This window comes from Misgurnus anguillicaudatus, chromosome 1, assembly GCF_027580225.2.
Source record: "Misgurnus anguillicaudatus chromosome 1, ASM2758022v2, whole genome shotgun sequence".
NCBI lineage: Eukaryota > Metazoa > Chordata > Actinopteri > Cypriniformes > Cobitidae > Misgurnus > Misgurnus anguillicaudatus.
In genome coordinates, this window is record NC_073337.2 from 8,640,581 (window position 1) to 8,666,683 (window position 26,103).

The 26,103-nt window shown below is 38.2% G+C and overlaps 1 protein-coding gene across 2 annotated transcripts in view; it reads left to right on the forward strand.

The window, feature by feature from the left end:
* Positions 1–2,303: 2,303 nt before the first annotated feature.
* Positions 2,304–26,103, forward strand: part of pde3a (phosphodiesterase 3A, cGMP-inhibited) — a 90,217-nt gene continuing 66,417 nt past the window's right edge. For both annotated transcript variants that reach the window (XM_055190623.2, XM_055190624.2), the window contains exon 1: positions 2,304–3,693. In XM_055190623.2, the coding sequence (XP_055046598.1) occupies positions 2,890–3,693 (804 nt within the window). In that variant the 5' untranslated portion in view covers positions 2,304–2,889. The remainder of the gene's footprint in view (positions 3,694–26,103) is intronic.

The window sequence follows — 26,103 nt, forward strand, 5'->3', positions numbered from 1 at the left end:
ACTGCTTAGAAAACAATTCACATTTTGAAATTTGCCTCACTGCTAAAAGCATGACAAATAAAATGCATTTTATTCATAAAAAAAATTATTTTTCCATTTTATATGCTTTTATAACACTAATTTATTCACCTACAGTAGCACTACTGCTGTTGTTTTACAGCAGTCTACCGCAAATTCAAAACATACAGTAAATCATTGTAAATGAAATGTTAATACCCATAATGCAATGCATATTACAGTAATGAACTGGGAAATAAAATGATGGTATTTTACTGGCCATTTTGTGGTCACTGTAGAAATTACAGTTAAGTCTAACAGTGTAACATAATAATACAGGAATATGACCTTTATTTTCACTGGGGTGTTTTCTCCCTGTTGGTTCATGTTCTTATGCCTGCTCCACAGGAACAGCTTGATATGTTCCTTCTTTCCCTACAAATTTATCCTTTATTTTGCTATTTTGATGGCATGACGCAAGGATTTAATATTAGTTGGCCCTCGACTGACCAATGAACTGAGACCGGAAGACAAAGTTGCCTCTGCAGCTTTCCAAACAAGCACTCCCACATTCCCTGTAACCGTTCTACTTCAGGGGGAGGACTGGACAGAAAGACAGGCATCGTAAGATGTTGACGCACAGACGGACATCCATCAGACAGTTGAACTGCTCTGCCAACAGAATGAAAGGTCCTTCGTTTCTGCGGTTTTCTCCTTTCTGTCCTACCTGTCAGTTTGGCCCAAGTTGCTGTGTATCTTATGAATTGCCAGATAGTCAATGTCAACATAGAGGATTGGTGTTTGATCTTTTTTTTTTGATAATTTACTCACCAGCATGTCATCCAAAATGTTGATGTCTTTCTTTGTTCAGTCGAGAAGAAATTATGTTTTTTGAGGAAAACATTCCAGGATTTTTCTCATTTTAATGGACTTTAATGGAACCCAACACATAACAGTTTTAATGCAGTTTAAAATTGCAGTTTCAACGCAGCTTCAAAGGACTCTAAATGATTCCAAACGAGGCATAAGGGTCTTATCTAGCGAAACGATTGTCATTTTTGACAAGAAAAATAAAAAATATGCACTTTTAAACCACAACTTCTCATCTATCTCCAGTCCTGTGAAGCGCCAGCGCGACCTCACGTAATTGTGTTGCGCATCACAGGACCGGAGACAGACGATAAGTTGTGGTTTAAAAGTGCATATTTTTTATTTTTCTTGGCAAAAATGACAATGGTTTCGCTAGATGAGACCCTTATGCCTCGTTTGGGATCGTTTAGAGTCCTTTGAAACTCCGTAAAAAAACTGTTAAGTGTTGAGTTAAGTGTTGGGTTCCATTAAAGTCCATTAAAATGAGAAAAATCCTGGAATGTTTTCTTCAAAAAACATAATTTCTTCTCGACTGAACAAAGAAAGACATCAACATTTTGGATGACATGGTGGTGAATAAATTATCTGTTGTTGTTTTTTGTTTTTTTAAGAAAATGGACTAATCCTATAAGATAAAAGTGTCTCACAAATGAATACATTTAATAGAAAAATATATATTACTGTATAATGTTACAATAAGATAATCTAATTTGGATGAAAATGTAATGAATTACAGATAACTATAAAGTTCTTTAATGTCTGTATAGGTTTTTTTGGACTTTCCTTATGTATCAAATGATTTATTATGACTTTATTTATTATAACAATTATGATAAAATTGAATTATTAAAGGAAACATGTTATCTAAGTCTATTAGATATAAGAAGTCTATTAAATCTGCTAAAATATTACATATTTTATATTACATAATATTACAGATCTAATAAAATATTTCCTTATAACAATAAAAACCAAGATGGATAAATAGTGACTTTCAGTATTAATATGATTTTCACAATATAAAGAAAATAATTCAGCAATAGCCCAAACAGTAAGAATGTAAACTTTGTTGTAATAATAATAGTAATAAATGGTAGCCTTAAATTGGATGTTGTAAAACCTAATTTAACTGACTTTATTTAATCAAACATACTGTATGAAATATTTTTAAATAATACTGATTTCATAGCTTACATTAGTGAAAGACATTCCTTAAAGACATTTTCCATTTTATAATGCACATAAAAAATAACGTTTTTAATATTTACAATATATAAAGGGGAAAATGCGTTTCGTTGAAACCTGCAAGCTGTAGCCTTTTACAGATGCGGTTGAGGGAACCCAATACGAGAAAGGGTGTCGATGACGTAGATAGGTGAGTTGTAAAAATAAAATATTAATGAAACCGCATGAACTCGCTGACATCATCAGTGCCTCAGGCTGTGAATGAGGCTTCGGGTTAGACATCAGTTATTCAATAAGTCGTCTGATCAATGCATTGAATCCGGTCTGTTTTTATGGAGCGCAGCTGTATGTGCCTGTGTTGCGTTACGCACCGCCTCAAGAGCAACGGGACAGCGGCCAATAAGATCCAGCGAGTGAAACTCGGGCAAATATTCCAACAGTGAGAGTTTCCACGCGTGAAAATGACCCAAGCGCCAATGCTGATCGGAGAATGAGGAGAATCCATGAGTTCAGGCGACATTCAAACGCGCAAGAGACCCGGAGAGTAACAAAGAAAGAAAGAGAGGCTGAAGGGAGGGAGAAAAGATCTCTGATGATGATGACCTAGAAACATCAGGAGCTCTGGTTCTTGAGATGATGGGGATTTTACGCATCAGTGTTTTTTAATGCTAAAAGAAAGGAAACTATTGCACAAGTTTACTTTTGTTTTTACGCAAGGATGATTATAAGACAGTTATCAGAGTCGGACGCGCGCTCCGCTTCTCCAAAGTCACACCTATGAGAAGGAATAGCGCTTTTACGCATTCATGTGCGTGTGCGCGCGTATGTGTGTGACCGATGGCAGAGAAATCCGAGCGCAACGGCTACGTGCGCGCGTGTGTCACTCCAGTGGATCAAGACTCGTGTCCCTCGTGGCTGACTTTCATTTGGAGCGCGTGGAGCTGTAGGAGTCTCTCTTCCGCCTTGTGCGTCGGCTCGGTGTCCGTGTTCCTCGCTCTGCTCGCGCAGTCCGCGGACTGGGATGCGGAGCGCGCGCACGCACACCCGGGATCTCCTGCCCTGTATTTGGTGACGCTCTTGGAGCTCGCGTGGCAACTGCTCTCTCCGATCTTCACGCTGGTCTGTGCCTTCTTCTGGGTGGGAGTGTATCTGCTCCGCGGCGGGGTGCTCGTACGCACGGCCGTTCTCTTGCTCACCGTGTGCCATCTGGGAGAAGCGGCGGCGCATTCGCTCTTGGATGCGCATCAGTTATACTCGTTCACGGCTACCGCGCTGGTGCTGCTCGCCTGCCTGGCCGGCGGGGCGCTCATGGTGGTGCGGCTGGGTCAGGGCATCTCCGTCCTTGTCTTCATCAGCATCATCAGGACCCTGTCGCTCCTCTCGCTGCAGAAGGTGCGCGCCAGCTGGAGACCCTACCTGGCGTACCTGCTCGGGGTGCTGGGGGTCCTGTTGGCGAGGTATGCGGACAGACTGCTGCCGGACCAGGGCGCATCGCACCGGGAGGGATCGAGGGGGGATATTCCGGTATTTAAGAGGCGCAGGAGGTCCAGTTCTGTAGTTTCATCGGACATGGAACAGCACGGACAGTCCCGGGGAAAATCCCACAGGAGGACATCTCTCCCCTGCCTACAGAGAGAGCAGGTACAGTTCAGAGAAGTACAGTATGACTCGCGATCACAAAACAACAACAGCTAACAAATGTGTCAGTATACATTATCCCGCACACACTTCTAATTAAACTTCATGCACTTTGCATGATTAATATGTGAAACGTCTTGTGAATTACGAAATTAAGGTGATTTAGATGTCAGACTGCAATTTCTACTGCACTCATATAGTAATATTCACTTTAAATGTAGTTTAACTTTGGCATCAAAGTTCTGAATACTTAAGAAGTATTCAGCAGTAATCATTTTTCAGCTCTGATGAAAGCTTTTATTTGATAGACATTAAGTTATATAGTTCCTGGCATTATGCAGTAGCATAAATACTACTATTGACATTAAATATGAATCATAAAGAAAATTCTGTTTATCTTTTGGCTGTGCATAGTGTGCTTTCCAATAGATAGCTTGTACTTGATATTTGGAATAGTGTCACTCAAGTAAGCATACTTGTTTGTGTCATAATTTCAGTAAAACTTTGTACAGGAAAAGCATATGACTTAAGGTAGTGAAGATTGACCTCTTGTCCATAATAGATTTTTATTTCCAGTTATTTCCATGTGACAGGTCCTGGACTTTGTCCGGACAGCGTGGTGCTTGATGCATGCAGGCAAAAAATATTCATATTGATGATGCACAGGTTTGCGTTTACAATGGGGATTTTTGTGTTCAGCACAACTGTTTGGATCACAGTATTGTGTTTGTGTAAAAAATACACTTAATATGTGGTGTGATGGAAACATATTTGTGCTTGTGTTTGTTCATATTTTTGTATGCATTGTGACGTAGAGAGACTGTAAGCTGCAAAATGTAGCTGATTCATGAGATGTTTTTGGCCTCTTATCGGATCAAAAAACCTATCAATCATGTTTTGGCCTGCTTCACCTCAGCTAGATAGATTTTTGATTTTGAGAAAGCATTTAATCAACTTTACAGTATTTTTAGCACTTCTGATTGTTATTAAACAAATTTGTTTTAATAACAAAATGTGTGGTACATTTTAAGAAAGTCAATGTCTTGACACAAATTACACCATATATTTTGCAGAAGTATTTTTCTAAAAATATAAATATATTTTAAAGTCAAAATAAATTGTTTAATTATAAATTAATACATTGACATTATGGCATGCTGTATGATGAATCAGAATTAAATGTTAAGGTTTTATTTTAGCACATTTTGATTTTGTGTATTTACACCAAAAGAAATGAAGTTTTTAATCTAAATGAAATGTGACACATTTCTCACTTATTCAACATGGTGTATTTTGTATGATTATATATATATATATATATTTAAAGATTCTTTAGTTGAGTTTTGCTGTGTTTTCCGGAAATCCCATATTTTTAGATTTTGGTCTTTCTGCTCTTTTTGCCTTCTGCATTTAGTTTACGCCCTCTAGTGACTGCATTATTAATGTATTCGTGGCTTTGTTATTTGCTACGAGACCTTTAAAGGAGATACAGAATTCGTTTTGAATCAATATGTTGTCGGTCTAACACTTTTGGCATGTTTGCTTTAACTGTTAAATGGAAAGGAACACGCACCCCTGACTGTGTTTTCCGTGATCTGTCTCTTGCATACAGACATGCGTATGAACATACACCTGGTGCACATGTGTGATGTCTGGAATGACGTTAGTTCCTAAAGCGTAGTTGTTTTATCTGTGTGGCCTGACTGTGTAAGCGTGACCTCTGCACTCTTTACAGCCTCCCGCGTCTTCTTCAACAATAACCTGTGTGTGTGCCTTAATGGATGGATCAGACATCAGGCTCTTTGCATACACCAGTCCGAGATAACAATGAATAAGTCCAAAACTGTAATTTTCATGTGGTGCATCCATTGTACAAGACGTCCATTCGTAAAGTGCATGTTTTAGTTATTTAAGCTATTTTTGTTGCTATAAGGTGAACAGGATGTGATGTCACTATAGATGTTATCTCTTACCCACTGCAGAGTACATGCCCTGGGCATTTTCAGTGATAAAATCATTACTTTTATGAACATCGCTGTGTGCTATGAGTTACGTAAGATTTTTCAAAAGGACCTTCAGCCTGAGAATGTGATATAAAAGCATGACAATAGCCTTGCTGGCTTTCTCCTCATGTATTGTGGCTTGGCCACCCCTATGTAAGGTTAGGATTTTATTAATGTCTCTCCATGTATAATGACTGTTTTTGATACAGCTGAAAGAAAACGTTACTTGGCTCAAGGTCGGATTTAGGGGAAGGTAAACCCATAATGACTTGCAACTCTTTTTTTTGGAGATATTGTGTCCCATGTTGGAGGGCATTGTGAGCACAGGCAATGGGTGATCAATTTAACCATAGCTCATTGCATTTATCTGGATTTTAAGAAGCGCTCTTCAGAGAAAGAGGTTTATGGAAAGCCTTGTTTAATGGCATGAGGAGCAGTTTCAAGTCAAACACCTCACTGCGTGGAGAACCTTTAGCGGGTCACTGAATTGTGACTTGGCCAAGGCCTGCCTAGAAGAGCTGTTCGGTGAAAGCCGGAGCCTTTGGGCAGAGCAGTAATGTAAAGTGTTTAGATGTTTCCTTAAAGGGTGAAGTTTGTTAAAATACTTGCTTAGGTTTAATATGCATAGACAACTACAAGTAAAAGCACTAAATAAAGAGAACAGACTTTCCTCTTCTGCTCTCCCAGTTTTATTAGGGTCAACATGTTGTTTTATCACTAACACACTATTGTCCCATCTGTTTGATCACATGATGAAGTCCCTCACTTCAGAATGAGAAAAACTGCCATTTTTAGTGTGATAAGAAAATGTATAATATATATATATTATATATAAGTAAATATTTGTTACAAATAGAGATAGAGGCCAAGAATGTGTTTCTGTGCCGTGGCTTTTTTAAGCTTCACTTTCCCAGCCCGGTGAAGATATGAGGTTAGTAGGTGGGACTTTTCTGTCTGCAAGGGTTGATAATAAACCTCTTAAAGCGAATCTCAGCACAGTGAGATAAAAAAAGGAAATGGTTTCCTGTCTAAAGTGTAACGTACTCCTTTCCTCGCGATTCGGCCCCGGCCTGCAGTAGCCGCGCACTTTCTAGTCTGAAAGATTTTTAATGTTCACCAGAGCACTAGACCACGCTAAGGATTGTTTTCCTTCCTGCTGCTCACATCTTCGCTCCCTCTAATTGGTCTCGTCTGCGTCGCCACTGCGGCACACAGAGAGATCTTTGACGTCGGTCGGTGCCAGCGTGCTGTATTTTGCTTGTAAGAGGCCTCGCGTCCAGCCGGACCGTGCCAGGCCTGGAATGTGTAGCCTCAGCTGTCTTGCAGGAGTGGGCGACTGCCAAAAACCTCATCCATTTTAAAAATGCTAGCAGTTTGACTCTTTCAAAGCAACCTCGGAGGAACAAGAGCGAGCCTGCTTACAGGGCGCTCAGCTTTAGTCTATCCGAACCAGGTGTGCAGCTGGCGCAAACAGATGGAATGAAATAACGAAATGACATTAACTGCTCTACATATGTCAATCCAGAAGAACCACAGCCTGGGCTACCAAGAAAACTGGTTGCTTAGGTTGTTTAAAGGTTTCGGGAAATATTTCTTTTCAGAATAGCCTCCAATTTCAATCTATCTATCTATCTATCTATCTATCTATCTATCTATCTATCTATCTATCTATCTATCTATCTATCTATCTATCTATCTATCTATCTATCTATCTATCTATCTATCTATCTATCTATCTATCTATCTATCTATCTATCTAAAGGATTATTAGGAACACCATACTAATTTTGTGTTTGACCATCTTTTGCCTTCAGAACTGCCTTAATTCTACGTGGCATTGATTCAACAAGGTGCTGAAAGCATTCTTGAGAAATGTTGGCCCATATTGATAGGATAGCATCTTGCAGTTGATGGCGATTTGAGGGATGCACATCCAGGACACGAAGCTCCCGTTCCACCACATCCCAAAGATGCTCTATTGGGTTGAGATCTGGTGAATGTGGGGGCCATTTTAGTACAGTGAACTCATTGTCATGTTCAAGAAACCAATTTAAAATGATTCAAGCTTTGTGACATGGTGCATTATCCTGCTGAAAGTAGCCATCAGAGGATGAGTACATGGTGGTCATAAAGGGATGGACATGGTCAGAAACAATGCTCAGGTAGGCCGTGACATTTAAACGATGCCCAATTGGCACTAAGGGGCCTAAAGTGTGCCAAGAAAACATCCCCCACACCATTACACCACCATCACCAGCCTGCACAGTGGTAACAAGGCATGATGGATCTATGTTCTCATTCTGTTTACGCTAAATTCTGACTCTACCATCTGAATGTCTCAACAGAAATCGAGACTCATCAGACCAGGCAACATTTTTCCAGTCTTCAACTGTCTAATTTTGGTGAGCTTTTGCAAATTGTAGCCTCTTTTTCCTATTTGTAGTGGAGATGAGTGGTACCCGGTGGGGTCTTCTGCTGTTGTAGCCCATCCACCTCAAGGTTGTGCGTGTTGTGGCTTCACAAATGCTTTGCTTCATACCTCGGTTGTAACGGTTATTTCAGTCAAAGTTGCTCTTCTATCAGCTTGAATCAGTCGGCTCATTCTCCATTCTTTTTACACCATTCTTTGTAAATCCTAGAAATGGTTGTGTGGGAAAATCCCAGTAACTGAGCAAATTGTGAAATACTCCTACTATCTATCTATCTATCTATCTATCTATCTATCTATCTATCTATCTATCTATCTATCTATCTATCTATCTATCTATCTATCTATCTATCTATGAATGTAAACATGTCCCGTAAATGTTTTGGGATCGTTCCCGGAAAGAGGACTTAGTAACATTCCCACAACATTCCCAGAAAGCCCTATGTGTGTACAAGACACAGAAACAATGTCGTAAGGGGCGTGCCGTAGTGAGGACGCACACGCATGTCATCACAACAATGAAGTTATGGTTCAGCTCTATGGTTCCCTCTGAACAACGGATTCACATATCATTAACATTCACAACGAAAAATGTCTACAAACTGGAATGAAGCAGAGATCATGGAGCTCATTGTCAAATATCCACTCTGAAGTTAGATCATTAGCTTGCTAGAACAGCGCGTCACACGCTCCTTTATAGGCTTATCATAAAACAAAAATGCACACGAGTGGTTTCTGGAGAGAGAGAGTTAACGGATAATAAGCAAACTCAGACGCTGTGGAGAAAAAAACTACCAAGTGCAGGACTTTAAACACGTCAAATGTCTTTACGGGATGTTTACAGTATGTGTGTGAACGCATGCACAGATTCCGGAAAATCATTGGCAGTGTGAATGAACCAAAAATCCCGGACAAATCCAGGATGCATTTTTCGTAATGTCTGTGTGAAAAGGGCTTATCAGAAACATATCGGCACTGCAGTGGTTTGGTGTGTGTTTGGCACATGTTTTTCTCAAGCTATGGAAGGCCACTGCTGAGATGGCGCTTGTTATTTTAACCTGGGCTGGCCGAGACCCAGCACACCTCTCTAGAGGAACCCCCTCACCCCCACTGCCTGCATATCTGAGCACCCGGCTCACACAAGGCCTGTCTTGTTAACTCGCTCAATGGCGTGTTTTACTTTCAAAAATATGGATGGCAGATGGAGAGGAGATGAGGGGAAGGTTCAGAGTCATCGTCAAACATGACGTCTGTACATGTGTCTGTTTGTTTCTCACTCGTTCTTGGGACGCTTAACGTGTTTGCTCTTTTAAAACATGTTTTTTTTCTAAGTTGCCCTGGACAGTTTAAAGAACATTTGCTCCCAGAAGATCCACACAAGTTGTCAATTTGTATTTGTGTAAATCTAGCATTTGGTCTTATGCGAAAAAATCTGATTCGTAAAATTGTAGACTAGTAAAATCCTGCATCACAAAAACAAATGTGCAGACACTTTAATTCCATACCATTCTTTTTTTTTTTGCTTTTAAGCTTGAATGGTTTAATGAAACATTATATTAACTAGTAACTAATTTTGTGTAGTCATTATTCATATATAAGGCCATTGTTTGTATTTCTACTGTAAAAAGTTATTTGATGACATTAAACAGTAGAGTGTCATCCTTAAATTAGTTTTTATGACAAGAATTAGCTGTCTGTGTTTGTGGGCTTTTGGGACGTAAATCTTATTTAAATCTGTATAATCCCTACAGGTCCCATAATGTCATTGTTGATTTGATCATCTTGTTTGTTTGTTTGTTGTACTTTATTGTTCAGCTTTTGCTACAAATTGGTCTTTGAAAGAGTCCACTGTACTTAAGATGATTCGTCGTAGCGCGTCGTAGCCTACTGTACCTGTTCCCTTTGTTGGATGTGTGTAAAGGACAGACATCAGGGTGGGAACATGCTGTAGCCTGCATCCCTGTTATCACCTCACATTAAAAAACTCCTCACATAACGTCAGGGAAAAGCAAAGCGTTTTGTGCAGTTCAGATAACAGCCGGCGCTGCGTTTACCACCAGAGAAAACAATGAAACAGCAGCTGGGAGGTTTTAACAGCAGCCAGAAAACACACAAAGTTGCTTAGCTGACGTTTTCTGAAGTTTACACCTTAGCTGCCAACGCACAGCTCTCAATCTTGATGGCTCCGTCTGCGTTCATTTCTCCATATCAGATAATTGCGTTCGCAGTCGGGACCGTGACACAGCTGGAAGTGTTTTTCAGCCGTTCGTTAGCCGACAAGCTCGGGTTAAGCGTATAACTTGGCTAATTACGTGAAGCCACGCACTGAAAGTTTTACCGCGCTGCTGTGGCAGAGCTCACGTGAGAAAGTTACCTCAGGAGCTGACGGGTACAGTGAGAAGGGTCATCGAATGCCCACTGTGTGCTTCATTAGTTGTGATCACAAGCTTACTGACCATTGACTAAACCGACCACGGTGAGATCTTTCTGAAGCAGTTTTGGGAAAAATACTTTTTAACTGTAGCTTTCCATGATACAAACTACACTTAAAGTATTACACTAAAGTGAAGTTATTCTGTTGAATAAGGAAGTTAGCTACTTCACATGCTACTAACAAGATAGATAATTACCAAGAAATTTGGAAAGTTAGATTTGGCCTTTAGCCTCTACTGGCGGAAACAGCATTATTGCTCCATATATGAGCTTTTAAAAAGTGTGTAGCCCGCAAAAACATATAAACATATGTTAAATATAATAACATATCCTAAAATTTCGGTTTCCACAAGTACCTAATTTTTTTAGGGGGAATTAATTTTTGCTTGTCCTGTCTTAGCTTATGCACATTGAGGAGAGTCATTAGCTGTGTTTCCATTACAGATTTGTGCAAAATTCTTATGCAATATTTGATAAATGTCAATAAAAAACATTTGTGAGAAGACAGAATTTCTACTTATCCATGATATGCAACTAAATTATAGTTTTTACTCTCGTGATAAGTCATGCCGACTTGTATCACATCCACCAAAATTGGCCATTATTTTTAATCGAAGGAGACATAGGAGGAGTGTTATCCAAACATTAATGGCAATAAAATCCCCCCCCCCCTAATAGTACATTATTTTAAATCTTAAGAGATGTAGGAGTTTTATTTAAACATTATTGGCAAGAAAAGTCTCTTATACTTGTGGGCAGACACATATTGGGGTGTTTCAGGGAGGTTTTAGTACATACGGCGTCATTTTCAATAATGATTATTTGACTTGCGTACATCAGGTGACCTGAAAATGTGAATAAACAGTTTTATATTGGAGTTTTGCGAAATACACATTTTTTTGAATAGCCTGAAAAACCACCTCATGCTACCGTAAAAACTTTTTTCCGATATGTGGGAGTTTTTGCGATATTGACCGGTTTCCATTGGCTGTATTTTAAATTCATTTATGGTTCAGAGGATTGGCTTAAAAATCTCCCTATGAGCATTGCAACATTTATAAACTTTTTTCAAGCACACAGATTTTACCTTAAGGAATGCAAAACATTTCACAATGCATGGTGTGAAATAGTTTTTGTGATTTTTCATTAGGGGTGTAAATCGGACAGTTCAATACTATGCGATACAATATTGCTTTTCTCCGCCAGAAGTTTTTTTTTCTCGAGACATCCAACACTTCTTTGCAATTATGATTCTATTTGGTTAATTTATCTATATTTTTATAGTACATGCCTAGTCAAGCAGTTACATTTTTACTTAAAAATAAAAAAATATTAAATTTAAAAATAAATTAATATAAAAAATAAAGCTGTTAAACTAAAAGGGATACTTCACCGATTTAGCATTCAGCTTTGTATCTGTAGAAACCCGGCAGTATTACTGAATGACCATGTTTCCCTCCATCATTTCCCCCTGAGAGGAGAGATATCTGCATTTTGGTTCTGCAAAAAAGTCCTCCGATGATGCAAAAATCGTCATATTACATCATCGGAGGACTTTTTTGCAGAACCAAAATGCAGATATCTCTCCTCTCAGGGGGAAATGAGGGAGGGAAACATGGTCATTCAGTAATACTGCCGGGTTTCTACAGATACAAAGCTGAATGCTAAATCGGTGAAGTATCCCTTTAAGCATTTGATCTATCACACAACATCAGATCTAACAGTCAAACAAGTGCGGCAGTGGTCTCTTTTTCGAGATTTGTCTTAAAAAAAAATTAAACTGAATAACATGTTCAGAGAGTGAACACTGCGTGTTGCATGGACAATATCACCTGCAGTGCTAAACACACCCTCGCCTTTTGTCTCTTTCACTGTGTTTCTGCTACTACTAAATTGTGATGTTTATGATGGTTAATTGCCTGTTTTAGGGCTTTGGCGATTATGACGATTAATTGTCTGTTTTATTGCTTTGACAATTAATTCTCATAATTTTTTGTTTGTTCATGAAATAATTTTCTCACATTGTTGTGATTATTTTAAGTCTTTTGCAAGGTTTACCTGGCAGTAAATATTAATACACATAACACATAATCTGATACTGTCTCGTTTATACAGGCACTGCAGTGCCCCCTTGTGTTTTTTAGAGAGATGTGCAATCATTGCGGTGATCTGAAATAATCGCGATGAGGTCAAACAATCGCGATGAGAGTATTATTTAATCATTGTGACAACCTTAGCTACAACCGCTTTTGAAAATAAACAAAAATTCACGCATTGGCCGAACTGCGTAGATGGACGTTAAGTGAAGGAATGAGGATGTAGAGACTGTCAAAATAAATGTTCCTCAAATCATTTTTATGTGTGGCATCGATGCATCGGATCGTTAGAAATAAAATCGATGGATTGATCCATATCGATGTATTGTTACACTCCTATTTTTCGTTCAGATTTTACTTAGAACACTTAAATTAATTTATTGCATAGTATTTTCAAGCAGTATTTTGTTTTGTATTAAAAGATGAGAATTTTTTTTTTACCATAACATAACACTTGTTTCTACTACGTACCAAAGCCATTTCTGTAGAAAAGACCAGTGTTTTTATTTAAAAGTCCATGTAAAGCATGTTTTTTTAAATTAAAGCTCCCGTTCTGTCTGTGATTTTGAAGCTTTGATTGTGTTTATAGTGGGCAATATAATATGTGTTCATGTTTCACATGTAAAAAAGTGGTATTTTTCACACAATTTACTTATCTATATAGCGCTGTTTTCACTGTCCTCAAAACGGTCTGATGTCTTCCTTGTTATGTGAAATCCCTCCTTCAGAAATACATATCGAGTTCTGATTGTATAGTTTGTTAAGTGTGCTGTGATTCGATAACAGCTTAGCTTAGCAGAGCCGTTTGAGCCAAAGCTGGTGACTGACGTATTCATGTGGGCGGAGTTTAGTCAACGAACTGTTTTACTGACGTCATTAAAGCAGGAAATAGAGGGCTGTAGTCCAAACCGGCCATTCGTTGTAGGCTTTTAAAGAGGAAGAAAATATATCGCCTGGCAGTGAACTTTCAGCTTTATCATTTTACAGGTATTATTTATGCTATTATAGCAACATTACACACTAACTAGGGTTTAAAAAATGGGATCAGGAAGAACGTGACCTTTAAATTTTCAAAGCCAAATAAAAATAATTTAAAAATAAAAAGCAGGATTTTTGCTCTCAAACCCTGGGGGCATGTCCGTTGTCAGCACTGAAACCACGCCCACTAACGGAAAAGCTGCCGCCTCTCTCTCAAATACATCTACAATCTGAATGGATGCAGAACCTGAATCCAATTCAGATTACACTGACCAGCTACCCGAGAGTTAACCTCGTCTATTTCTGTCCCAACAGAATTGAATTTCCTCAGACTGCGGAACGGTTGCAACCGGTTTCCATTCAAGTCAATGTGTGTATTTCCACTGACTCGTTCCGAATCCGTCACAGCTCCGGCCATCCGCAGCCCTCCCGAACAAATACGCAGAGCTTCTATTTTTGCCGGATGCCAGACCGCTCCGCAGGGCGGAGCCATGACTATATCGCGTGATCATTCCTGAATACGCGAGATCTCGTGTCATGACCTGGGCTGGTCCAGCAAAACGTCGTAATTCAACGTCATAATGGGCAGAGACAGAACTAGATATTGCGCGATTAACGTGAATTCAGCAAGCAGCCGCTCTGCAACAAATATGGAACTGGTGTGCATTAACGGACAGCGGAGTGCGGAGCCGTAACGCAGCAGAGCCGATCTGCAGCCGCTCCGCAGTCGGTGGAAATCCGGCGTTAGGGGTGGGACTCCAGTGTGTCATTGGGCAATGATTTTAGGCCCGCCCAAAAAATCTGAAATCAGAAATGATGAAAAACTCTATAGACGGTTTCAGCAGGAAAAATATAAACAAGCGGCTTTCGTGGAACAAACTTAACTTCCGGTAGACTCCGCAAAGAGTCGTTTATTTCTAATAACAAGCAAAATAAACAACAAGTAGATTACCTTAGTTCAAATCATAGCTAAAGCGTATCAAAAACTACACCGAGCTAACGTTACTCTGTGTAAAAGGGGTAGCCTACTATAATGTATAAAATGTTAACAACAGATCAGTTCCCGAACACTGCAGTTCAGACACTAGCCAGACCATTAAACAAACATAGACCGGAAGTTAAGTTCCACCCAGACGCAGAACCGCGACAATGCACGTGAGTCAGATGAACCTGTCTATAAACATCTAACTCCAAAATAGGCTTCATGCCCAGCTGCACTACTTCCTGAACTTCAGCCAGCTCCTTGTTTCCTGTCTGCCATTATTGGACAAACTGATTAATCCAGGTGTGTCTGATTATTGTTGTTGTGACTACTGAGGTCAGGCACACCTAGATTAATCAGTTTGTCCAATAATGGCAGACAGGAAACAAGGAGCTGGCTGAAGTTCAGGAAGTAGTGCAGCTGGGCAGAAAGCCTATTGAGTACTGCATAGTTCACCGTCTTTGTAATGTGTTTCTGTGGTACCTTTATAATGTATTTAGAAACAATTCTTTAAAATGACTTTACACAGACTTCTCAAATTTACAACATTCTCAGTTTATAGGCTATTAGTGTGTGTGCACAGATAGTTGTTATTTGCGGAAGCCCATGGATAAAAGTGTTTATGTGTTTGTTTATATCGAAGTCATGCTGATGTAACAATTTTATCAGATGCAATTAAGAGTAATAGAGATTTTTATGCTTTGCATCCGGTTTTCTCACTGTGATAGACTAAAGAACAAATAGCAAGAGAAAGAGAGAGATGGATTGCTCTGGATTACAGCAGATCACGTTTTGGCTTTGTTTTCCTGAGGCCAAACATCTGTACAGGACCTAAAAGAAACACACTTCCTTTAACCAATCAGCAAAACTTATTTTTTTCAAAAGTTGCTTGACTAGAAAAATACAAAAAGTACTTTGGTTGTGACATGGAACAGTGATGGTTATATAATATATAGGCTATAGTATAAATATAAGGAAAAATGGGTGAGTGGCATTCTGTTAGCTTATAAGACAGCTGCCACCTCAACCATGTGACAGTGACCTCAGCTGGCATCCTGGTCTTATTGTTACATAATGGGACGCTGTGGTTGGGAGGGAGAGAGCGGACTGATGGGACAGATCTGTGAGACTGACTAAATCCTAAATCTCAATCATATAGGCAGTACAGACTGGAGCTGTATATTACAAGCATCTGAAAAGCCCCATGCTAACCCTGTTTTAATCATTTGTATTTTAATCATGTTGGCTGCTTTTCATGCGGTCTGATGCAATCTGATATCTCTCTCAGAGCATTGTATCAGAAAGCATTTTACAAACATAACATCCATTTAGGTCACATTTAAAAACAAATGATGCAAAGCTTGCTAGAGCAACGTTTGTGTAATGTAGCAACCTCATATCTTCAGTAATGACATTCACTGTGTTGTCCAGTCGAATGAAAATAAGCCATGTTAACAATGGTTTCCACCAAAATATTGTGATTACTTTAGTTATTGTTAATACATCTGTAGTAGCTTACTATTTGCCAAAACTATTATCAAAAGTGCATTCTGTAATTTTTTGTTTATGTTGTGTTGGCCAATGTCAGCTCCCATGAGGTGATTCACTCCATGTAAAATAAAATGCCTTTTAGCAGGCTTCTGATAGGACTGGAGACTTGATTTTAAACATATTTTCATTTTTAAGTAGTTATATTGTCATGGGGGATATGTAAGTATTAATAGGTACCAAAAGATACCAATAGCCAAATTTAAGTGCAAACCATCTTTTGACTTTAAAAACTACATTCAGGATTTACGTAGTGAACAGGTGTGGACACAGATATTGTTACCAATGACCTTATTGCGTATGCATTTTATGTGAGAAGAGTATTGAAGAGCTCCAGCGTGACCTACAGTTTGGCACATGCGCTAAAAAAAATCACCCTTCACTTCAACTTCTCATGAAATATTCTGTCCAATCAAATGCTCTTTAGATGCAAAAGTGTCCCGCCCTTTACTACTGTAGCTGTGTCCCAATTCAACTGCTGGGTCCTTTGAGGGATGCATCCTCAAAAGCGAGTACTCGTTCTTTGGAGGTTGTAGCCTTTGAAGTGCACGAAGAGAACTGAGATGAGACGATCTAGCCTAACGGGGATCCGTAAGTTGGATCCACCTGCTGTATGCGCCCACCATGCCTGTCACCGGGACACAGCAGAGACGTTTCTGACTTATTAGAATAAATATGGAACCACAAAAAATATATATATATTTTTTTAAAAATGACACAATGTAGATTAAACTAACCAACAGTTTATTAAAGTAATCAACCTTAGAAATATATACGCAACATACACAAAATAATATTAATACAAAACATACCTTATAATACTAAAACAGTGACAAAAAACTTTTCTGCTAAATACACAATTTTTTCTTGAAGGTTTTAAATATTTATTTTAAAATATAGGGGAGAGCGGGGCACAACCTAGCGCTTTTTGGTTTTGGCTCAATCGTTCAAAAAATATTTGAGTTTGATTAATTATATTTTTAAACAAGCAACACACATATCACTGCTACAGATGAACTTTTGAAGTTTGTTTCTAGTACAATTACACCAAACGTGACAGAAGTGCAAACGTTACAACTTACCCCATAGGTGGGGTTAATTATAACAGGCAGGGGGTTAGTTGTAACACTTGCTAAAAATTTAATTTGCAGGCAAATATTTCAATACTATTTTGTCTATATACTTGCAGTGGATATTGTTTATATATCTGTCTATAATAGACGGGTATCTTCACTATTCATCCCTCATCTAACCATACTTCAATTATATATGGATACAAATATCTAAATACGTGAGAAAAAGCAGCAAAATTATGACAAAACATTTTTTATATGTAACCAAGTTTGTAATAACCATAATACAGTTTCAAAAATCAAATTCTGAGATAATGAGCATGAACGTCTGATTTTAGCCATTAATGTCATTATGATTTCAATCTTTGACGTGACCTTATTCAATCAGTATTAAAGATATGAACAAAAATAAATTTGACACACGATTTTTGATAAGACAGGCACATTTATTTTGTCGGCAGTCGGCAATCATTCGTGTGTAGCCTATTTAAAACAACAGCAAGAATTACGCTAACATTAGCGGTTTTCATATCGTAAGTGCTGAGGGGTTAGTTGTAACACAGCGTTACAATTAACCCCCCGGGTCAAATTTTTTTCAAGCCCACCAAAAAGTTGCTAAGAGCTGCAGACAGATATCAAAACAAAACTATGTTTTAGATAACAAGACACTGATTAATATGACATAGCATTGAATTTGTTATTTTACACACCCAACTGAGAAACCGAAAAAAAACCACATTATGACAAAATTGCCACCAAAACACTCTTTCATCAATAACTCTCTGGAAAAACATTATATATTTCCAATAATTTGCGGGAGATCGTCTTTTGGCAGCATAAAAAATACCGGAAAAACAAAACGCTCAACCTTGTGCAACAATGTAAACAGTCCGTGTTTCAACTAACACAGCGTTAGTTTTTGCCCCGCGCACCCCTACAACCGTTATATTCAGGCGCACAATAAATCTCGGGATAGCCTCTGCTGTAAATGATTAATTCATTCTTTCCTTAAAAGTGCGAAGAAATAAGAACACATTTTGAGAAAGACTTACTAGCCTTAAGTATACGTCCTTTGAAGTTCACAGCCTTTGAATTTGGACACTGCTTACGTTTTGTTAGAATACGTCTTGCGTTGGTCATTGTGGATATGAGATTTTTGCACCTGTGGCTTTAACATGCAAAAAAAATTCATTCCCATCTGCGCTTTTTTGAAATCAAGCGAATTGGCCTCGTTCCAAGTTGTTTGCACTCATTGGCACACAAAGTTGCTCTCAAGCTCCATTCCTAGTAATTGAAGTGCATCTTGTGTTTTTGGCTAATAGTGAAGTTACAGTGATCTTCCAAGAGTGTTCCAAGATAACTGTCACGTACTGTAAGCAATACTAAGCATCCCTCGCAGCATCAAATTGTATTTTAACAAGAACAAAGCAATATTTTTGACATCTGTATTACTGTAAGCTTTGCACATTCTCTCTACTTCGCCTGTCGGGGGGATAAACCCGTCTTTCCCTCCACCCCTCACCCGTGCAGCAACACATCTGACATTTCAAACAAACCAGGCAGTTCGTGTGGCTGATGGCTTCGTCAAATAAACAGAGCAGATCCTGCTCGAGCTGGTTCAAGGCTCGAGTTGGAAACGCTCTCTCAGGTTTTGGGTTGTTGATCAACAGATGTGTCCAGGTGTTACTGCTTACCAGTCGCCGCTAATGGCTGTCACAGGACTCTGTGCACGCGTGTCACGTCACGGGGACTAATGGTGTCTCTCTCTCTCTCTCTCTCTCTCTATTAGTAAAACAGTGTGGATGAAAAGGGCAGTGTACTTTATTTTACTTTGCTAATTACTGTAAATACCGTCATAGGCTGTGTTCAAACTAGCATAGTTGAAAACTACTTGTCCTGCTGCTATAAATTTTCTGTATACCCAGATGACCTACTTACATTTGCCGACATGTGCATTATATGACGGGAGCATGCTGCATAGACTGCAAACAGTTTTGCTTAATGCAACAAATTATTATAAATTAATAACAATTAATTAACATAATTTTTAATAATTCATACAATTATTTCTGGTCTGAAATTCGGATATCATCAGATACTGCATATTGTTTCACATTCAGTTTATTGAAAATCAGAGGCAGACTACATTGCTTACTGTACAGCACTCGGCTATTTACCAAACCCAGAAAAAATTACACTTCTTTCTTTCTTTCTGTCTCTCTCTCTCTCTATTTTAATGTTTGTTTTCCAGGAGTGTAATCTCTAACAGGGTAACTGTGTATAAACTGTGTATCGGAAAATGGATTTCTGAGGAAGTGCTCATCAGTGTCACCGATGAGAGAATGCAGTAAGCGTGTAAGGCTGGTCGAGCTATTAAGGCAATGGAAACACATGCACCTTGGAGAGCCGCAGTGCTTCTGTTTGGCAGGGTTGGGATCATATCATTAGCTGAGCTCTCAGGGGTACACAAGGGCCTGTGTTAATGTCAGAATGAGCCGGTGGGCATGAAATCTCCATTCACTCTCAGGACTGTCCATTCAGCAGTACATACACATACAATACTTTCTCCCCGGCCCTCCATACTCACAAATCTTCTCTTATTGGGTTAAGTTGTTGTGGTAAGGAAGGGATTGGATGTGAATTTTACTTGGAAACAGTGATGTTTACACTTTATTCTAGGAAATGCATGTTATTGTTTTAACACCAGTTTCTCTTTAGCTTTATTTTTAGAAGCAGCTATTTTAAAATATTTAGTAATGGTGCTTAAAACTATCAGTGCTTAACCTGCACATTTTGAAACTTCTTTACCTTATTTTTGGCACTATGACTTATTAATACATTTTCAATGATGTTGTTGTAATATTTATTTGCATACACTGTAAAAAATACTTTGCTGTCTTAAATTTTGCTGCCTTAAGTCATTTCAACTTACTATTATTAATCTTGACAAGAGATGAGTTGTTATAACTACAGGTGAGTTGTCACAACTTATAAAATTAAGTTGACTTGTCTCAACTATATTTTTTAAGTTGTGACAACTGATCTCTGTTGACATGACTTGTAAATCTAAGTTGATTTAACAAAAAATTTTAAGGCAGCAAAGTATTTTTTACAGTGTAGTAATTTTCAGTTGTTTTGTATTTTATATGTTTCTTGTTACAAATAATTAGGATTGTCAAAAGATTACTCGCGATTAATCGCATACAAAATAAAAGTTTGTATTAGTCGCGACTAATCGTTTGCAGAATAAAGGTTTTTGTTTACATAATATATGTGTGTACTATGTATAATAATTATGGATATATAAATACACACACATACATGTATAATTTTAAGAAAAAATATATTTATATAATAAATATTTGTATTTGAAGAGTTTCGTTGCAAAACGAGATAACTCCGTTTTTAACATTTTTGTCAAAACATGTTTATTATTATGGTATCATGTTATTATTTTGTTTTATGGTGCTACTTAGCTGTTTTTTTAAGTTATGAAGGTTTAAATCAAAACAAACCAACTGCAGTTGAATTGATATTAATTGGAATGCACAACCAAAAAATTAGATTTCTGAAAAATTAAAAAAACTCGTTTTGCAATGAAACTCTTCATTTTTTATATAATATAAATTATACACAGTACACACACATATATTATGTAAACAAAAACTTTTATTCTGCAACGAATCGTGACTAATCGTGAGGCAGCACTAATATATATATATATATATATATATATATATATATATATATATATATATATATATATATATATATATATATATATATATATATATATATATATATATATATATAATGTTTCTTAAGTACATGTGTTTGTATTTATATATGCAAAATAATCACATAGTGCAGACACATATATTATGCAAAAACAAACTTTTATTTTGTATGCGATTAATCGTGATTAATCTTTTGACAGTCCTAATTTTTTGTAACAAGAAACATATACAAAACAATTGAAAATTACTATGCAAATAAATATGACAACATCATCATCATGAAAATGTATTAATAAGTCATAGTGCCAAAAAGAAGGTAAATAAAGTTTGAAAGAAATGTGCAGGTTAAGCAATGATACTTTTAAAAATTATACATAAACAAAATTTTTCTTTAATTTATACATATATGTGTGTATTTATATATACATTTGATTTACCCAGAACTAAAGATTAAAACATCCACAGTCCTTCCATTATTTTCAACAGGATTTTTGAGAAATTGTCTTTTAATCCTTTTGTTTTAGCTTGTGTAAATTAGCAAGTGTTATTTGCGTCAATGAACGATCTTATGGGAGTCATTACTGTAAAAATGCAACTACTTGAATGTATTTATTTATCCGTTCATTTTTGTCAGAGAAAACTCAACTCATATTAAGATAAATGTCCTTGTCTGTTCTGCATTTTTCCCCCTTGAATTTAATCAGTGTCTGATTCATGAGGATTTATACAATTGTCTTGGCTTGTTACTTCTGCTCGAAGTGCGGCCAAAAATGTGACCCCTCATGATAAATCAGCGTTACATGCTCATTTGTATTCTCCCTCAGAAGCACATGGAAAGTACAGATGTGTGTACACTGTCAGAATGATGACAACAAGAGCGCCGGTCTCTCAGAACAAACCTCACGTGGGCCGGCCGCTCTGCAGTTACGTAGGTTGTTTTTCCTCATGAGACCTGCATAGAAACTGCAATCAAGCTTGTGTAGTGTAACAAACAGGGAAATACGCTGCTCGAAGTCGCTCTGGGACTTGGCCCAGAACGACACCTCCATCAGGTCCGTTCCACCCGCAGTCTGTGGTTCTGCTTGCCTTTGGCCCTGGAAACCTGCCTGCTTGCTAGCATCTGTAGGATTTAGCCTGGTTTGACCAGGGATTGGCTCGTTTTCTCACTTCTGTTGTTGCGATGGCAGAGCCGTGGTCTGCCGGGGCCAAGGAAGTTCTGCTCTAAATACACGCTAGCGCTAAAAACATATTGTAACATAAGTTGAACTTTGTCACTTTGCTGATGTGGTCGGAGGCTGGCCACCCTGACCAAATAAAAACATCGATGTTAACCCCTGAAACACAAAATGACACGAAAACTAGTATTTAATGCAATAAGATCCGGTCCAGTCAAACATCTAGGTAGCGTTGAGCTCAGGCCGTTTTCAGAGTTTTCATTGAGGGGAAAAGTTGAGCAGTTCACAGCTGGATCTCATCATCACTTCGTCTCCTGCGCTTGCGTCACAGCTCACCAGCTTTAGCAAACTTTAAGTGAGTGAGATAGTCCTTGGAAATCTTATGGCACTGAGTTTAAAGACCACATGAAATAGGGTGAGAATCGGAAATAAGAAAGTTGGAGCCAGCCATACAGTACAGTATTGACAAGTCATCTTTCCTAATAAACAGTAGCTTTTAGTTTCTTGGTTTTCTTTTTAGTTTTAGTTTATGTTAAGTTTTTGAGCCATTTTCACACAAAGATTCCAGAAAATGCATTGATCATGTGTTTCAAGATTTTTTGATTTTCTTGATTTTGTGCACAAATCTCGTAAAGACAGTCAACAGGGTGTTACATGTTATGTAATTGTAATCGTGCAAAGAAATATTTTTCACAGCATCTTAAGTTTGCTCATCATCTGCGATTTCCCTCTCTCTTACTTGTGCGGGGTTTTTTATGCAATTATAAAGTAGCGCATTGCGTAACTGTTCCATTAAAGGTGCAGTATGTAATTTTTAAAAGGATCTCTTGACAGAAATGCAAAATAATATACAAAACTATATTATCAGGGGTGCATAAAGACCTTTTTATAATAAACCATACTGTTTTTATAACCTAAGAAGAGACGTTTTTACCTACATACACCGAGGGTCCCCTTAGATGGAAGTCGCCATTTTGTGCTGCCATGTTTCTACAGAAACCCTTAACGGACAAACTTTTTTTACTAAATTGTCTCTGTCAATGACTTTTTTTTGTGGTGGCTACTGTAGCTTCTCTATGCGTTTCAAAACCGAGGGAAGAGCAGTGGACTGAGCCATTGGTTGCAATTCGCAACCTCACCACTAGATGCGGCTAAAATTTACACACTGCACCTTTAAGCTGGTGAACGATCTTAGCTTCAGCATGGATAGTGAGGAACTCCCTGATCTCTGCTTCATTCCAGTTTGAATGAATGTTTTTTTCATGAACGTTAATTTGCATTTAAAACCCCCGGTCAAAGAGTTGAATGATAACTTTGTCATTGCTATAACATTTTTCCTCCGTACAACACACCCCATACAGCATTGTTTTGCCTTTTCTTCACACAGGTTGTGTTCCGGCAATTCTGGCAATGTTACTACTGTAGGTCCCCTATCCGGGAACGATCCCAGGATCAGTTCCGGGAAGTGTTTGTATTTAAACAGAAGACACTCTGGCAATTTTCTAATAAAAACTGGCTGCATGAAAGGGGTTTTGGGTTTTGAATGCCTTTAATTCTAAAATAGAATACATAAATAATCAATTAAACTGTTACTTGTGCCATGCATGATGGAGCTGACACCATCCAGAGTATTCAATGGGCAAAGTCCATTTGCAGGTGTCAGTGAAATGCAGAATACGGTAAACGTCCTAATGACAGTTTCATTTGTAAAGTATTAAATGCAATACTTATAAATAGGCATTATCACATGATTATTACACTCTGAAACATCCCAGCAATTAGGTAATTTTTAACCCAGCAGTGTGTTCTGTTCAGTATTGATTTAACCCTGGGTTAAATCAACCCACCACTTTTTAACGTGTTTAGTTGAATTTCAGTCAAATTATTATAGTGATTTGGTCATTTTTGCCCCCCTCAATGTATGTAATGTTAATCTGTTAAGTTTATTTACAGTGTATTTGATATGTTTACTTAGGCCCCGTTTACACGTATATGGCTATTTGAAAAACGGAGACATTCCCCCTCGTTTGTGCCCTTCATTAACATGCAAACAGAGAATTTGCCTCCGAAACCGATTCTTTCTAAAAACTCCGTCCAGAGTGGACATTTTGAAAATCTTCGTTCGCACGTTTGTATGTAAACTGAGAGAAACGGGTGTTTAGGCAGCCAACGTCACAGTATGCGCCAGAGCTCGCAGCTATGTCAAAAGTGCGACCTTGTTTAAAAGAGGAAGAGGAAGTGATTTGTTGCTGTTGTTGCTATTTTCGGGATTCTGATTGGCTTACGTGGGCTTGAGCTTCTCGTTACACCGCCACCTACAGGTTTGGCGTGCTCTTGATGACACACGGGTATGTGTAAATGAACACTTTTCTGAAAACTGACATGTGTGCACGATTTTATTTTTTTAAACCGGAGAGCTTGAAATGTTCGTTTATGAAAATAGTCGCCCACGTGTAAACGTAGCCTTAGTGAAAAGTGCTTCCCATGGCAAACTGTGCCTATGCTTTTTGTTTAGTTTTACAAATATCTCAATTATACGACATTGGTGTCCCTCAGGTGTAGTAGTTTAGATCAGTTAGATGCACTAGAGTCATCTTAACTAATCTATAACACACTACACCAATGGAGCATAGCCTCATGTCAATCACGGGGCAGACGCTGCTGGGTGCTGCGTTCACGAGTGCTGACTGACGCCGGCGATGTGATTCAGTCTGACATTAATGGAGGCAAAAACCATGTGTGTAATTTAACAGCAGTGTGCCGTGAGTGCGGGGTAAAACGCTCCAATTAACAAATTGGCTAAAAGAAAAAGAGAAAAGAATGGATAGAGAACAGGAAAGAGAGAGAGAGAGAGAGAGAGAGAGAGAGAGAGATCAGATGCACAAAAGGAGCACATTCACAAGGCCACAGGAATGCTCACTCATCACAGCCTGTGCAAAACCACACTATTTCGGTTTCGGACAGAGATTGGATACTTTAAAGCAATAGTTCATCCAAAAATGACAATTCTGTCCTCATTTACTAATCCTTATGTCACTCTAAGATTATACAACTTTATTTTTTTGAGGAATTTTTGAAGAAAGTCCTGTGATGTTTTTTCATAATGAAAGTGAACAAAGACTGTAAGCTCTAAATGAAGAAAAACAAAAGGTATCTGTATAAATTGTGCATTGAATTTAAAAGCCAAAAGACAGCTTTGTGTTAGAAGTCTTGCTTTTCAGTCTAAAATCAGATTTGACCCCAGTGACATCAAATGTGTATTTATCTTGTAAGTAAACATTGAGTTAATATGGAGCCCCTAAGGGGCCATGGAGCAAAAATTAAATGAAGCGAAACTTTCGCGCGCGCACGTGAAACTGTTGCGCGCGCACGTGAAACTGTTGCGCGCGCACATAAAACTGTCGCATGCGCACAAGAAACTATCGAGTTTAGTTTCGCGTGCGCAAATCAAACTATCGGGTGTGCACGTGATACTTTTACATGCGCACGTGAAAGCGATACCTTTACGTGCACGTGCGAAAGTTTCACATGCGCGCGAAAGTTTCACGTGCGCACGCAAAAGTTTCACGTGAGCACGCAAAACTAAACTTAAAAAAAAATTCTGTACATGAAGGTTTCGCGTGAGCACATGAAAGTTTCACGTGAGCACATGAAACTAAACTTTCAATTTTTTTTTACTCCAATGTCACCTTAGGGGCTCGGTAAGTTCAAACCTGATCTATTGGTCATATATTATGTGTGTGAAGATTTTTAGTAAAAAACGTGATATGATCCTCACACAAATCTATGCGTCATGGGCCTTACAATGTGGATTAAAGTACATGGGTCTGTGCTTATGTCATTTCAACAGTCCTCCCGTCCACATTCATTTTCATTATGTGTTAAAAACTTCTCCTTTTCTCTCTTTATGGAAGAGAGTAAATCATTCTGCATGAGATGTTTATGTGAACTATTGGTGAA